The sequence below is a fragment of the Agelaius phoeniceus genome, chromosome 25, assembly GCF_051311805.1.
Source record: "Agelaius phoeniceus isolate bAgePho1 chromosome 25, bAgePho1.hap1, whole genome shotgun sequence".
Lineage (NCBI taxonomy): Eukaryota > Metazoa > Chordata > Aves > Passeriformes > Icteridae > Agelaius > Agelaius phoeniceus.
In genome coordinates, this window is record NC_135289.1 from 3,397,317 (window position 1) to 3,413,537 (window position 16,221).

Genomic DNA, 16,221 nt, shown 5'->3' on the forward strand with positions numbered 1-16,221 from the left:
GTCCCCGCAGTGTCGCTGCTCAAGAACCTCAAACACGCCAACATCGTCACCCTGCACGACATCATCCACACCGAGCGCTGCCTCACCCTCGTCTTCGAGTACCTGGTGGGTCTGGGGGCTTCTCTGGGGGCTGGGGGGGGCGAGGGAAGGACAGACTGACGCGTCCTTCCCTCTGCAGGACAACGACCTCAAGCAGTACCTGGAGAACTGCGGGAACCTGATGAGCGTGCACAACGTGAAGGTGAGGGGCGTGCAGGGACCCCTGCCCTGTTCCTCGTCCTGACTGGGGGGTTTGGGGCTGGGAGAGGCTGGAGATCCCCTCAGGTCTTGCTCTTTTTGCCCTTTCTGAGGCTGGAGATCCCTTCATCCTTCATTCCTTGCTCCTTTTGCCCTTTCTGAGCCTGGAGATCCTTTCACCATTCATTTCCTCCTCCCTTTGCCCTTTCTGAGGCTGGAGATCCCCTCACCCTCCAATTCCTCCTCCCTTTGCCCTTTCTGAGGCTGGAGATCCCCTCACCCTCCAGTTCCTGCTCCTTTTGCCCTTTCTGAGGCTGGAGATTCCTTCATCCTTCATTCCTTGCTCCCTTTGCCCTTTCTGAGGCTGGAGATCCCTTCATCCTTCATTCCTTGCTCCTTTTGCCCTTTCTGAGCCTGGAGATTCCTTCACCCTCCAGTTCCTGCTCCTTTTACCCTTTCTGAGCCTGGAGATCCCCTCACCCTTCATTTCCTCCTCCCTTTGCCCTTTCTGGGGCTGGAGATCCCTCCAGTTCTTGCTTCCTTTGCCCTTTCTGAGCCTGGAGATCCCTTCACCCTCCAGTTCCTGCTCCTTTTACCCTTTCTGAGGCTGGAGATCCCCTCACCCTTCAGTCCTTGCTCCCTTTGCCCTTTCTGGGCCTGGAGATCCTTTCACTTTCCAGTTCTGGCTTCCTTTGCCCTTTCTGAGCCTGGAGATCCCCTCACCATTCAGTTCCTGCTCCCTTTGCCCTTTCTGAAGCTCCCCCAGCATTTCCACCCTAAATAAAAATCCCTGCACATTCACATTTCACTCATCCCATTCCGTGACACTTTCCCAGAACACAGCCCCAAGGGGTCTTTCCTGCCCACAACATCCAAATTCCTCAAGGCAGGTTGATTTTTAGTCCTAAATGCATCCTCATCCTCCTCTTCCTCCTCTGTGGTGGTATTTGTGGGTCCCCAGGACGAGGGAAGAGATGAGAATCTTGACTCCATGTTTCAGAAGGCTGATTTATTATTTTATGATATATATTGTATTATATTATATTATAGTATAGTATAGTATATTATAGTATATTTATTATAGTATATTTATTATATTTTATTATATTTATTATAGTATATTTATTATATTAATATATTAAAACTATACTAAAGAAAAGAGAAAGAAGACATCAGAAGGGTGGAAAAGGAAGGAATGATAATAAAATCTTGTGACTGCTCAGAGTCCCAACACAGCTGGACTGTGATTGGCCATTTATTAAAAACAACCACATGAGACCAATCAAAGATGCACCTGTTGCATCCCACAGCAGCAGATAATTCTTGTTCACATTTCATTTCTGAGACCTCTCAGCTTCTCTCAGGAGAAAAATCCTAGCGAAAGGATTTTTTCAGAAAATGTCTGTGACAATTCTCCTCCTCCTGCAGATCTTCATGTTCCAGCTGCTCCGTGGCCTGGCTTATTGCCACAGCAGGAAAATCCTGCACCGAGACCTCAAACCCCAGAACCTGCTCATCAACGAGCGAGGGGAGCTCAAGCTGGCTGATTTCGGTAGGTGAAACCCTCCAGGGTTGTGATGCAGGATTGGGGAAAAAAAGGGGGGCAGCTCCTTGATGCGTGTCCCTGCCACCCCCAGGATTAGCCAGGGCCAAGTCTGTCCCCACCAAAACCTATTCCAACGAGGTGGTGACGCTCTGGTACCGGCCCCCCGATGTCCTGCTGGGCTCCACCGAGTACTCCACGCCCATCGACATGTGGTGAGCACCGGGGGCTCTCCAGGACGGGTCGGGCGCTTCCATCCTCATCCTCACCGTGCTGGCTACAACAGAGGCTGGGGGGCTCTCCCAGGGCTGTTTTCTCACCCCCAGGGCTCTCCCAGAACAGTTTCCCTGTGCCCTGAGGCTGTTTACACAAGAGGGTTTGGGGCTCTCCCCGAGCAGATTTCCCTGTCCCTTGGGGCTCTCCCAGAACAGTTTCTCTGTCCTTGGGGCTCTCCCAGTGCAGATTTCCCTGTCCCCAGGGCTCTCCCAGAACAGTTTCTCTGTCCTTGGGGCTCTCCCAGTGAAGTTTTCCCTGTCCCTAGGGCTCTCCCAGTGCAGATTTTCCTGTCCCCAGAGCAGATTTCCCTGTCCCCAGAGCTCTTCCAGAGAAGATTCCCCTGTCCTTGGGTCTCCACCTGTCCCCATGTCCCCAGGGCTCTCCCAGTGTGGATTTCCTTGTCCCCCTGTCCCCACAGCTCTCCCAGTGAAGTTTTCCCTGTCCCTAGGGCTCTCCCAGTGCAGATTTTCCTTGTCCCCATGTCCCCAGAGCTCTCCCAGTGCGGATTTCCCTCTCCCCCTGTCCCCAGAGCTCTCCCAGTGCAGATTTCCCTGTCCCCATGTCCCCAGGGCTCCCCCAGTGTGGATTTCCCGTCTGTCCCCCTGTCCCCAGAGCTCTCCCAGTGAAGTTTTCCCTGTCCCTAGGGCTCTCCCAGTGCAGATTTTCCTGTTCCCGGAGCAGATTTCCCTGTCCCCATGGCCCCAGAGCTGTTTCCCCATCCCCTGGGTCTCGGGGTCGTTCCGTGCCATCCCCACCCCGCTGGGAGCGGTTCCACCTCCCGGAGCCCGTCCCGCTCCACCCGCGGGCTTTGTCCCCCGTGGCCCCGGGCTTTGTCCCCCGTGACCCCGGGCTTTGTCCCCCGTGACCCCGGGCTTTGTCCCCTGCCCTGCAGGGGGGTCGGCTGCATCCACTACGAGATGGTGACGGGCCGGCCGATGTTCCCGGGCTCCACGGTGAAGGAGGAGCTGCACCTCATCTTCCGCCTGCTGGGTGAGCGCCGTGCGCTGAGCGCGCTCCCCGCGCGGGGGCACTGCCTGCCCGGGGAACGGGAACGGGGAATGCGGAATGGGAATGGGGAACGGGGAGCGGGAATGGGAATGGGGAACGGGGAGCGGGAATGGGAAACGGGGAACGGGAGCGGGAATGGGGATGGGAGCGGGAATGGGGATGGGAGCGGGAATGGGGATGGGAGCGGGAATGGGGATGGGAACGGGAATGGGAACGGGAGCGGGAATGGGGATGGGAAAGGGAGCGGGAATGGGAAAGGGAGCGGGAATGGGAATGGGAGCGGGGAGCGGGAACGGGGAGCGGGAATGGGAACGGGGAGCGGGAAGGGGAGCGGGAATGGGAGTGGGAGCGGGAGTGAGAGTGAGAGCAGGAATGGGAATGGGAACGGGGACGGGAGAGGGAATGGGAACGGGAGCAGGAACGGGGACGGTGGAGGGAACAGAACAGGAGCGGGAGTGGGAGAGGGAACGGAGCAGGAACGGGAACGGCACCAGGCGGGGCAGGGTGGGATGGGATAGACAGGAATGAACATGGATGGGGTGGGATGCAGTGGGAAGGAGGGAAAAGTGGTGGGATGAGCTGGAGTGAACAGGGATAGGATGGGATGGGATCCATGGGAAGGAGGGAACAGGGATGGGATGGACAGGAATGAACAGGGATGAGGTGGGAAGAAGGGAACAGGGATAGGATGGGGTGGAGAGGAATGAGCAGGGATGAAGTGGGATGCGGTAGGAAGGAGGGAAAAGGGATGGGATGGAGTGGGATGGGCAGGAATGAAAGGGGATGGGATGGGGTGAGAAGGGGTGGGATGAAACAGCCTGGGGTGGGCTGACATGGGCACATGGAGTGGGCAGGGGTCAGCTGGCACGGACAGGGGAGGCCAGGGGTGGGCAGGGGTCAGCTGGCATGGACAGGGGTGGGCTGGGGTGGGCAGGGGTCAGCTGGCACGGACAGGGGTGGACAGGGGTCAGCTGGCACAGACAGGGGAGGACAGGGGTGGGCAGGGGTCAGCTGGCACAGACAGGGGAGGACAGGGGTGGACAGGTGTCAGCTGGCACGGACAGGGGTGGGCTGGGGTGGGCAGGGGTCAGCTGGCACGGACAGGGGTGGGCAGGGGTCAGCTGGCACGGACAGAAAGAAGTTGCCTGCAGCCCCCTCCAGGCTGGCACAGGTGTAAGGATGAGAAGCTCCCTGCTGGCACTGCCACGCCCTGGGCACCTCAGTGCCCTCTCTCAGGGACAGCCCCACGCTCCTGGAGGTTCCAGCACACCCAGTGCCCATGGAGGTCCCCTGTCCCCCCACAGGAACCCCCACAGAGGACACCTGGCCTGGGATAACGTCCAACGAGGAGTTCAAGGCTTACAACTTCAGCCAGTACCGAGCCCAGCCCCTGATCAACCACGCCCCAAGGTACCCCAGGGGCAGGGACAGAGAAAGACTGGGGGGATTGAGGGGGTGGAAAGGGCAGCCCAGGCTCCTTTCGAGGCTGCAGTGCCACTCGTCCCTCCCTGTGGTTGTTGCAGCCTCCTGGGTGCAGCCCTGGTGCAGTTTTGGTTTTGTTTCCCCTCTCTCCCAGGCTGGACTCGGAAGGCGTCGACCTGCTGACAAATCTGCTGCTGGTGGGTGCTGGGAAGGGAAGGGAAGGGAAGGGAAGGGAAGGGAAGGGAAGGGAAGGGGCACCTGGAGCAGGGCAGTGCCACGATGTGGGTGGGTGGCACTACTGGGATGGCCAGGGTGCCCAGATGTGTGATATGAATGTAGAGAGGTGTATAAATGTAGGTATATGAATGTAGAGAGGTGTATAAATGTAGGTATATGAATGTAGAGAGGAAATGTGTGGTGTAACTGTAGAAAGGTCCCCAGCTGTGTGATATAAATGTAGAAAGGTCCCCAGATGTGTGATATAAGTGTAGAAAGGTCCCCAGCTGTGTGATATAAATGTAGAAAGGTGCCCAGATGTGTGAGGTGAATGTAGAAAGGTGCCCAGATGTGTGATATAAGTGTAGAAAGGTCCCCAGCTGTGTGATATAACTGTAGAAAGGTGCCCAGCTGTGTGGTGTAAATGTAGAAAGGTGCCCAGCTGTGTGGTGTAAATGTAGAAAGGTGCCCAGCTGTGTGGTATAACTGCAGAAAGGTGCCCAGCTGTGTGATATAAGTGTAGAAAGGTGCCCAGCTGTGTGGTATAACTGAGTGTTTCTGGCTTTTCTGGGGCATTGTGCAGTACAGAGCCAAGGGCCGGATCTCAGCCGAGGCAGCCCTGCAGCACCCCTACTTCAGGAGCCTGGGAGAGAGGGTGCACCTCCTGCCTGACAGTGAGTGCTGGGTGCTGCTGGCCCCAAAAATGGGTAAAAAAGGGTAAAAAAGGGTAAAACAGGGGCTGCAGGCACCTCCTGCCTGACAGTGAGTGCTGGGTGCTGCTGCTGGCCCCAAAAACGGGGAAAAAATGGTAAAACAGGGGCTGCAGGCACCTCCCTGCTCCCTCAGGGGCACCTCTGCAGCAGGGTGGGACAGGGGCTGGTGGCTGTGGGAGCGAGGAATACTACTACTACTACTACTACTACTACTACTACTACTACTACTACTACTACTACTACTAAAAATAATAATAATAATAATGCTATAACTGAAAATTAAAATAATAATTGTAATAATAATCATCATCATCATAAATGCTACTACTAATAATAAAAACATTATAAGAACCATAAATACTTATAATGCTAATAATTCTATATTATTACTACTAACACTAATAATAAAAATAATAATAAACAATAAACACTACTACTAGTAATATTATAATTATAATAACCATAAATACTACTACTAATACAATAAAATAAATAAAAACCTAATAATAATATTGATAATGATTATTAATAATAAATACTACTAATAATAATACTCATAAATGCTACTACTAATAATAATAAATATTATAATAATAACAACCATAAATACTAATAATACTACTACTAATAATAGTAATAATAATAAATAAACACTACTACTAAAAATAATAATATAATAACAACCATAAATATTACTACTAATAATAAAAATTTAAAAATAACAGCAATAATAATAATAATAATAATAATAATAATAATAATAATAATAATTTGGGTGGGACGGGCTGACAGAGGAGCTCCCTGGAGGTGCCACCCTGGGGCAGGACTGACCCCTCTGTCTGTGCCCCCTCTGCCCAGATGCCTCCATCTTCTCCCTGAAGGAGATCCAGCTCCAGAAGGACCCCGGGCACCGGGGCTCGGCCTTCCAGCACTCAGGTAGGGCCGGGCAGGGGCTGGGCAAGGCCTGGGCAGGGGCTGGGCAGGGGTTGGGCAAGGCCTGGGCAGGGGTTGGGCAAGGCCTGGGCAGGGGCTGGGCAAGGCCTGGGCAGGGGCCAGGCAAGGGTTGGGCAAGGGCCGGGCAGGGGCTGGGCAGGGGCCGGGCAAGGCCTGGGCAGGGGCCGAGCAAGGGCCGGGCAGGGGTTGGGCAAGGGCCGGGCAAGGGCCGGGCAAGGCCTGGGCAGGGGCCGGGCAAGGGCCGGGCAAGGCCTGGGCAGGGGCTGGGGCTGGGCAAGGGTTGGGCAGGGGCCGGGCAGGGGCCAGGCAAGGGCAGGGGCTGAACAAGGGCCGGGCAAGGGCTGGGCAAGGGCCGGGCAGGGGTTGGGCAGGGGCCGGGCAAGGGTTGGGCAGGGGCCGGGCAAGGCCTGGGCAAGGGCCAGGCAGGGGCCGGGCGAGGGCCGGGCAGGGGCTGGGCAAGGCCTGGGCAGGGGCCGGGCAGGGGCTGGCACCTCCCCAGCCGCTGCCAGCCTGGGGCAGCAGAACCCGAACCTGCCCCTTGTCACCCCATGCACCCGCCAGTCACCCCTGGTGTCACAGCTGGGCACCCTGGGGCACAGCTGGGAACGGCCCAGGCTGGGAACCCCCTCCCCAGAGTGGGGATCTGTGGGGTTTGGGGGCTCTGAGCGGGGATTTGTGGGGTTTGGGGGCTCTGAGCGGGGATTTGTGGGGTTTGGGTGCTCAGGATGGGGGTTTGGGGGCTCAAAGTGGGGATTTGTGGGGTTTTGAGGGCTCAGAGTGAGGATTTGTGAGGTTTTCCGGCTCACAGTGAGGATTTGTGGGGTTTGGGGGGCTCAAAGTGGGGATTTGTGGGGTTTGGGGGGCTCTGAGTGGGGATTTGTGGTGTTTGTGGGTCTCAGGGTGAGGATTTGTGGGGTTTGGCCCAGGCAGGAGTTGCTGGAAATGCACCTTTGCTCAGACAAGCTGCCCTGCACCCCCTGATTTTTGGGGAGACCATGTTAGGACTGCTGGGCACGGCCTGGCCCGGCACTGGGAGCACCTAGTGCACATCTGGGGCACATCTGGGGCACAGCTGACCCCTCTCTCCGTGTCCCCTCCCCAGCCCGCGGCAAGAACAGGAGGCAGAGCATCTTTTAAACTGGGATTTGGCGTCGCCCTGGTTGCCATGGAGACGGAAACGCTGGGAAAGGAGCGGCTCCCACCCCACCCTGGGCAGAATTCCCGGCTCCAGCAGGACCCCAAAACCCCCCGGGAGCAGCTCCCAAACCCCCCCTGCATGGACCTGGGGCCTTGTCCCCCCTTGTTTGGGGTTGTCCCCGCTGAGAGCAGCTCCAGGGAGGAGATGCTGGCACCTGCCATGCCCTGGGAGGGTTTTGGGATGGGCATTTGTGGGGTTTGGGGGGCTTAGGGTGAGGATTTGGGGGCTCAGAGTAGGGATTTGTGGGGTTTGGGGGGCTCAGAATGAGGATTTGTGAGGTTTGGGGGCTCAGAGTGGGGATTAGTGAGGTTTGGGGGCTCAAAATGGGGATTTTTGGGGTTTTGAGGGCTCAGGGTAGAGGTTTGGGGGGTTTGGAGGTTCAAAGTGAGGATTTGTGGGGTTTGGAAGGGTCAAAGTGGGGATATGTGAGGTTTTAGGGACTCAGGATGGGGATTTGTGGGGTTTTCAGGCTCAAGGTGGGGATTTGTGGGGTTTGGGGACTCAGAGTGGGGATTTGTGAGGTTGGGAGGCTCAGGATGGGGATTTGAGGGGTTTTCAGGCTCAAAGTGGGGATTTGTGGGGTTTGGGGGGCTCAGGGTGAAGATTTGTGGGGTTTGGGGGGCTCAGGGTGAAGATTTGTGGGGTTTGGCCAGGCAGGAGGTGCTGGAAATGCACCTTTGCTCAGACAAGCTGCCCTGCACCCCCTGATTTTTTGGGGAGACCACGTTAGGCCTGCTGGGCACAGCCTGGCCCGGCACTGGGAGCAGCTGGGGCACATCTGGGGCACAGCTGGGCACAGGAACCAGGGCAGGCCCCCAATATTTCCCCTCTGCCTTCAGAACCCCCTTTCCCCTCCCTGTTTTGGTGCCCAAATCCAGCTGAGGATGGAGCAGCCAGAATCCCCCCTGCTGCCCTCAGGCCCTCCCAGTTCCCGCCCCCAAACTGGGACGTTCCTGCCCCCAAACTGGGACGTTCCTGCCCCCAAACTGGGACGTTCCTGCCCCCAAACTGGGATATCTCTGCTCCCAAACTGGGATATCTCTGCTCCCAAACTGGGATATCCCTGCCCCCAAACTGGGACGTTCCTGCTCCCAAACTGGGACGTTCCTGCTCCCAAACTGGGATATCCCTGCTCCCAAACTGGGATATCCCTGCTCCCAAACTGGGACGTTCCTGCCCCCAAACTGGGACGTTCCTGCCCCCAAACTGGGACGTTCCTGCTCCCAAACTGGGACGTTCCTGCCCCCAAACTGGGACATTCCTGCTCCCAAACTGGGACGTTCCTGCCCCCAAACTGGGATGTTCCTGCCCCCAAACTGGGATGTCCCTGCTCCCAAACTGGGACGTTCCTGCTCCCAAACTGGGATATCTCTGCTCCCAAACTGGGATGTTCCTGCCCCCAAACTGGGATGTTCCTGCCCCCAAACTGGGATGTTCCTGCTCCCAAACTGGGATGTTCCTGCTGCCCTCATCCTCTCCCAGTCCCTGCTCCCAAACTGGGACCAGGACTGGCACCTGGAGCTGGGTCTGGCACCTGGAGCTGGCACCTGGAGCTGGGTCTGGCACTTTGCTCCAGCTCCAGCTCTCACTGGGGCTGTTCCCTCTGGAGCAGGCAGGGATTCCTCCAGCAATCCTTGGGAAATGCTCCATGGGAAGGAAAATGATCCTGGAGCTGCCCCAGTGCCACCCCAGCCCTGCCCCAGCCGAGTCTCCAGACCCTGCATTGTTTGAGCTTTGCCCAGCCCTGCTCTGGTCCCTTCCCGGGATTTCCAGCCTGAATTGTTCCCTAATTGATTCCAGGGCATGGGAAGAGCAGGAACAGCCCCCAGTGACGCATTTGGGGCCATGTTTTCCTGGTCCCTCCTGGTTCTCTCTTTTCCTGATTCCCTCTTTTCCTGATTCCCTCTTTTTCTGGCTTCTCCTGGTTCCATTTTTTCCAGGTCTCTCCTGGTTCCCTGTTTTCCTGGTCTTATGATTCCCTCTTTTCCTGGTCTCTCTTGGTTCCTTCTTTTCCTGGTCCCTCCTGATTCCATTTTCCTGGTCTCTCCTCTTTTCCTGGTCCCTCCTGATTCCCTCATTTTCTGATCTCTCTTGGTTTCCTCTTTTCCTGGTCCCTCCTTATTCCCTGTTTTCCTTGTCCCTCCTGATTCCCTTTTTTCCTGGTCTCTCCTGGTTCTTTCTTTTCCTTGTCCCTCCTGATTCCCTCTTTTTCTGGTTCCCTCTTTTCCTGATTCCCTTTTTTCCTGGTCCCTCCTGGTTCCTTTTCCTGGTCTCTCGATTCCCTTTTTTCCTGGTCTTTCCTGGTTCTTTCTTTCCCTGGTCCCTCCTGATTCCCTCTTTTTCTGATCTCTCTTGGTTTCCTCTTTTCCTGGTCCCTCCTTATTCCCTGTTTTCCTTGTCCCTTCTAGTTCCCTTTTTTCCTGGTCTCTCCTGGTTCTTTTCCTTGTCCCTCCTGATTCCTTCTTTTCCTGGTCCCTCCTGATTCCCTCTTTTTCTGGTTCCCTCTTTTCCTGATTCCCTTTTTTCCTGGTCCCTCCTGGTTGCTTTTCCTGGTCTCTCTCGATTCCCTTTTTTCCTTGGTCTTTCCTGGTTCTTTCTTTTCCTGGTTCTTTCTTTTCCTGGTCCCTCCTGATTTCCTCTTTTTCTGATCTCTCTTGGTTTCCTCTTTTCCTGGTCCCTCCTTATTCCCTGTTTTCCTTGTCCCTCCTAGTTCCCTTTTCTCCTGGTCTTTCCTGGTTCTTTCTTTCCCTGGTCCCTCCTGATTCCCTCTTTCCTGGTCCCTCCTGATTCCATTTTCCTGCTCCCTCCTGTTTTCCTTGTCCCTCCTGATTCCCTCTTTTTCTGATCCCTCCTGATTCCTTCTTTCCTGGTCCCTCCTGGTCCCCTCTTTTCCTGGCTCCATTTTTTCCTTGTCCCTCCTGATTCCCTCTTTTCCCAAATCTCTCCTGGTTCTCTTTTTCCTTGCTCCTTTCAGATTCCCTCTTTTCCTGGTTCCCTCTTTTCCTGGTTCCCTCCTGCAGCTCTCCCAGTGCCACCCTTTCCTCCCACAAAGGAATTTCCTTCCTTGGCACCAGAGCTGCCCTTCCTGGGTCTCCTGCAGGACCTGGACAAGGACAGGGCTCCTTCAGTGCCTGGGCTGAGGAATTCTGCTCTTCCCATGGGGGCAGAGCCTGGAGCAGGGCAGGAACCCTCCCAGGGCATCCCTGACCTCTCTCTGCTCACTTTTCCCGCTCACTTTTCCCATTCCCACAATCCAAACAACAAAATTCTTTTGGAGTTTGTAGATTCAGGACAAAATAAGTGCTTTTTTTGGGGTTTTTTTTCCCCTTCTTCCTTACACAAAAAAGGCAAAAAAAAAAAAAATGGAACTAAAGGGCATTTTCCCAAGGTTTTCCAACTCTAGGAGTGGGAATGAATTTCCAGGGGCACTGGGCCGTGCCACATCTGCAGGGGGAGAAATTCACACCCAGATCCAAAATTCCTGCTGGAGATCGAGGCAAAGTGCTGGGAGAATCCCATGGAACCAGGACAACATTCCCAGGATTAGGAAAAGCCCTGCTGGATCCTGTTTATCCTTGCACAGCTTTTCCCTTTTTCCCTATAAATCCCCCAAAAAAGGGTGGGGGGTTTGGGTTAGGCTTTCCACCTTCTGAGAGAATTCCCAACATTTGGCAATGCCCAAAACCTGGGAAAAAAATGGGAATTTCTTCCCTCCTAAACTTTTTTTTTTTCCTTTCTTTAGAATCCCAGCTTTTCCAAGGAATTTTTGCCAGATTTTTTGGGGGGGATTTTTCCCCTCTGGCATCACGCCCAGAACCCCCCAAGTTTACAGAATTCCAGAGAATTCCAGAGGGTTCCAATTCCCCTGTTACTGATCAGCTGCCAACAGCCCCAATTCCAGATTATCCCATGGATATTTGATTCCCACTTGGGAATGTAAATATTTGGTGCCACGCTCTGATCTCCACAGCTGGAAAAAACAACAGAGCAGGGATTAAATCCTGGAATTAAAATCCCTCTTTTCTAACCCTGGCATAAAATTCCAGCCCTTTTAGGCTGGGTTTAGGGGGAGAGAAAAACCCCCTGGATGCCCCATCCATTAAAAAACCCCATTCCTGTCCCATCCCTGAGCAAGATCTCCCCGGTTTTGGAGCACCAATTGGAATTTTCATGGAAATGTTGGGAATTTCTGTGGTTTTCCAGAATTTTTTTTCCCCTCATTCCATGGATTCTCCCATCCACCGCATCCAGGAGCAGCCACTGCTCAAGGGCAGGCAAAAAAGGAAGTTTTGCTGCTTTGTCTTGCGCCGGTTTTTCTTGGAATTTTTTCCTTTTTTTTTTTTATTATTATTATTACCAGAAAAGAGGATTTTTGGCTGTGCCCTCAGGAAGTCTGTATTCCTGGTATTCTTTTGTCTGGCCAGCTGATGGTTGGGTGAAGGAATGGAATTAAATCAGGGTTTGGGACAAAAACAACAACAACAACAGCAGCACTTGGAGGCAGAGCTCCCACCCCTCCATTCCCACATGGATCCTCCTTTCCTGGCCCAACACATCCACGTGGAGAACTCAACAAAATTCCTTTGGGTTTTGGAAATTCGGGGCAAAATAAATGCTTTTTTTGTCCCCCTTTTTCTTTACACAAAAGATGAAAAAAGTGGAATTAAGGAGCGTTTTCCCGAGGTTTTCCAATGTTCTGTTTGGGTTTTTCCGCCTGATCTCCAGCTGTGCTGCACATCTGGACGCTCAAATGGTGCAAAATTGGAATTGGATTTTGGATGTCCCTCCAAAATTGGATGTTGGAGCACAAACAATAAAATTCCACATTTCTTCATTGCCTTCCTCCATCCTCAGCTCATCCTCCAGCAGGAGAAAATGATGGGAGGGGCCAGGATGGATCCCAAACTGTGAATTTCTCTGGGGTGATTCTTTGGCAGAAAACTGAGAATAAATGTATTTAACTAGTGCTGTACAAACAAAAGACTTGTTTTAAAATAAATGATTTTAAGGATTTATTCCAAAAGAAGTAATGATTTTTTTATATATATATATAGAGAGAGAAAGTTTTTCTGGAATAAATGGAAAGGTACAAAAAATAAATAATAATAATAAAGGATTTTATCCATCTGTCAGTCTCTTGGTTGTATTTTATAAGAATATTTCAAATTTTCTACTTCAGAAAAATAGAATAGTAAAATATTTTGATTTTTCTTTTTCAGATGAAAAAGATTCTATTTTTCTTTTTTTTCTATTTAAGATTTTTTATAAGATTTCTATTTCTTCCAGATGATTTTGTGCTTCTTTTTTGTCTCCTTTTTTCTCACATTTTCTCTCTATTTCTCCTTTCTCTCCTTTCTTTTTCTCTCACAGAAAGAAAAAAAAAGGAATTAAAGAGCATTTTCCCAAAGTTTTCCAATGTTTTGGGTGGGTTTTTCTATCTGACCTGTTGGATTTTGAACTCTCCAAAGTAAAATTTATGGAATATGGGATGGGTTTGTATGGGATGTCTTTTGTATGGGATTTTTCCTCCTTTTTTTTTTTATTTTGATAGGAGAAGGATCTGAGGTTTTTTAGGGTGGAAGGAAGGTGGGAAGGGCCAGGAGTGCAGGTCTGGGAAGGGTGAGTGGCTCCAGGGAAATCAGCTCTTCCTGCAGCTCCAGCCCCTCTCCCTGCTGGAATTTTGAGCACAAAAATATTGGATTTACAGGGATCCTGGACAGGGAGGAATGATGGATCTGCCTCCATGTTCTCAGAAGAGTTATTTATTATTTTATGGTACTATATTATATTAAAGAATGCTGAACTAAATTGTACTAAAGAATACAGAAAGGATACAGACAGAAGGCTAAAAAATAATAATGAAATAATGAAAAAATAATAATTAAATACTGAAAAGATAATAATGAAAACTTGTGACTCTTTCCAGAGTCCTGACACAGCTTGACCATAATTGGCCAATAAATCAAAACAATTCACATGAATCCAATGACACAATCACCTGTTGGATAAACAATCTCCAAACACATTCCAGACCAGCAAAACACAGGAGAAGCAAATCAGATAAAATTGTTTTCTTTTTCTCTGAATCTTCTCATCTTCCCAGGAGAAGAATTCTGAGCAAAGGGATTTTTCCAGAGAATGTGAACGCCACAGGTTGGATATAAGGAAAAAGTTTTTTAGTGAAAGAGTGACAAAGTTCTGGAATGGCCCCGCTGCCCCTGGCGCTGTGTCCAGGCCGTGTGAGGAGGGGCAGCACTGACAGAACCAGAGGACACAGCCCCAAGGGAAATTCAGGTTGGGGTTGGGTTTGCAGGGAAACCCCAGAGCAGGCAGGAATGATGAATCTGACTCCATGCTCTCAGAGGGCTAATTAATTTATATTATATTATATTATATTATATTATATTATATTATATTATATTATATTATATTATATTATATTATATTATATTATATTATATTATATTATATTATATTATATTATATTACATTACATTACATTATATTATATTACATTATATTATATTACATTACATTATATTACATTACATTATATTACATTACATTATATTACTTTACATTATATTACTTTACATTATATTATATTACATTACATTATATTACATTATATTATATTACATTACATTATATTATATCATATCGTTATGTTATATTATGTTATATTCTATTATAGAATGCTATACTAAAACTATACTAAAGAATACAGAAAAGATACTTAGAGAAGGCTAAAAGATAATGATGAAATAATGGAAAGATAATGATGAAATAATGGAAAGATAATGATGAAATAATGGAAAGATAATAATGAAATAATGGAAAGATAATAATGAAATAATGGAAAGATAATGATGAAAACTTGTGACTTTCTCCAGAGTCCTGACACAGCTTGGCCCTGATTGGCCATTAAGTTAAAACAATTCTCATTAAACCAATCAAACAATCACCTGTTGGATAAACAATCCCCAACCACATTCCAAAGCAGCAAAACACAGGAGAAGCAAATCAGATAATTCTTGGTTTCCTTTTTCTCTGAGGCTTCTCAGCTTCCCAGAGAAGAATCCTGGGCAAAGAGGATTTTCCAGAGAATGTGAATGCCACACAAAAGGAGCTTGGCAGGGAAAACGTCCCTGGTGTCCTTTGCAGGGATCCCAGAGCCAATAAATAAATATTGGCACAACCCTTTGGGCAAATAAAAGCCAAAGCTGCCAGGCCCTGCCCAGGCCTGTGGGGCAGAGCTGGGGAAGCAACGAGTGACAAATTTTTGCCACAAATTTTTCGGGGAAAAAATTTTCCCTTTTCCCACCAATCCAGCTGCTAAAATCCCATGGGATTTGGGATACCCAGCTCTGGAACCCTTTGGGATATTCCTGGAGAGAACCCTGAGCATTGCAGGGAGCTGGGGAGAGCCAGGCTGGGCTCTGGGGGATCATCTGTGGGGCCTTTGGGGGATCTGTGGGGCCTTTGGGAGATCTGTGGGGTTTTTGGGTGATTTGTGAGGTCTTTGGGGGATCATCTGTGGGTCTTTAAGGGCTCTGTGAGGTCTTTGGGGGATTTGTGGGATCTTTGGGGGTTCTGTGGGGTTTTTGGGGGCTCTGTGGGATCTTTTGGAGATCCTTTTGGGGGATCTGTGGGGTCTTTGAGGGATCTGTGGGCCCTTGTTGCTTTAGGACATGAAATAAAACCACGGGGACCCTGGAGTCTCCAAAGTAAAAAAGAAAGAGGTTTAATTTCTGACTCCAACATTTAACATTTTTTATAAGCTAAAACTATATTTACCACACTACTTAAGAGAATTAATACAGCATCACTTTCTAACACAACACATACAAGATTCATTTGAATATTTGTGAAAAGCCAATCATAAAATACATGCATTTTTTTTTTTCACAAGGATGGTTTGGGTGTCCTTCCATCCCTGTCCTTCCATCCCCTCTTCCCTCCCATTTTTGGGGGGCTCAGCCTGGCTGTGCCACCCCAGCTGCCCTCCCTGGCACGGATTTGGGCAGGAAGGAGGAGGAAGCTCCGGGGTGGCAGCTCCAGGGCCGTGGGTGTGGGAGCAATTCCAGCTGGCTGGGAGGGGATCTGGAGGCAGCACTTCCTCCTCCAGACGAGTGTGACGAGCTCTGCCACAGGTTTCAGGCTGGTGTTTGACCTAGAATGGGAGCCAGGCTCCCCAAACCTGCCTGGCTGGGAGCTCCTGACCCCGAAAAACAGGAGGTGAACACTCCCTCTCTGTCTCTCTGCTTTGCTGAGCATCTTTCCTGCAGTCAGCCCCTCACAGGTGGAGTTTTCTGTGCTCTCAGGAATTCCTCAAGCAGGTTCAGAGTTATTTTCTTATCAGCTCAGGCGGTGCTGGGATGTGCCCGTGCTCACAGGGGTTCTTGGATGAGGGAAGAGATGAGGATCTGACTCCCAGAAGGTTTGATTTATTATTTTATGATATATATTACACTGAAAGTATCCTAAAAGAATAGAAGAAAGGATTTCATCAGAAGGCTGGCTAAGAATAGAATAGCAAAGAATGATCACAAAGGTTTTGTAGCTCGGCTCTCTGTCCAAGCCAGCTGGGCTGTGATTGGCCATTAATTAGAAACAACCACATGAGCCCAATCCCAGATGCACCTGTTGCATCC

The 16,221-nt window shown here is 50.7% G+C and overlaps 1 protein-coding gene across 1 annotated transcript in view; it reads left to right on the forward strand.

The window, feature by feature from the left end:
- CDK18 (cyclin dependent kinase 18) overlaps window positions 1–8,073 on the forward strand; it is a 39,091-nt gene extending 31,018 nt beyond the window's left edge. Inside the window, exons 7-16 of the mRNA XM_077190680.1 lie at window positions 11–105; window positions 179–241; window positions 1,666–1,789; window positions 1,875–1,995; window positions 2,949–3,046; window positions 4,369–4,474; window positions 4,641–4,683; window positions 5,286–5,376; window positions 6,274–6,351; window positions 7,472–8,073. Of these exons, the coding sequence (XP_077046795.1) occupies window positions 11–105; window positions 179–241; window positions 1,666–1,789; window positions 1,875–1,995; window positions 2,949–3,046; window positions 4,369–4,474; window positions 4,641–4,683; window positions 5,286–5,376; window positions 6,274–6,351; window positions 7,472–7,506 (854 nt within the window). The 3' untranslated portion in view covers window positions 7,507–8,073. The remainder of the gene's footprint in view (window positions 1–10; window positions 106–178; window positions 242–1,665; window positions 1,790–1,874; window positions 1,996–2,948; window positions 3,047–4,368; window positions 4,475–4,640; window positions 4,684–5,285; window positions 5,377–6,273; window positions 6,352–7,471) is intronic.
- The last annotated feature ends 8,148 nt before the right edge of the window (window positions 8,074–16,221 follow it).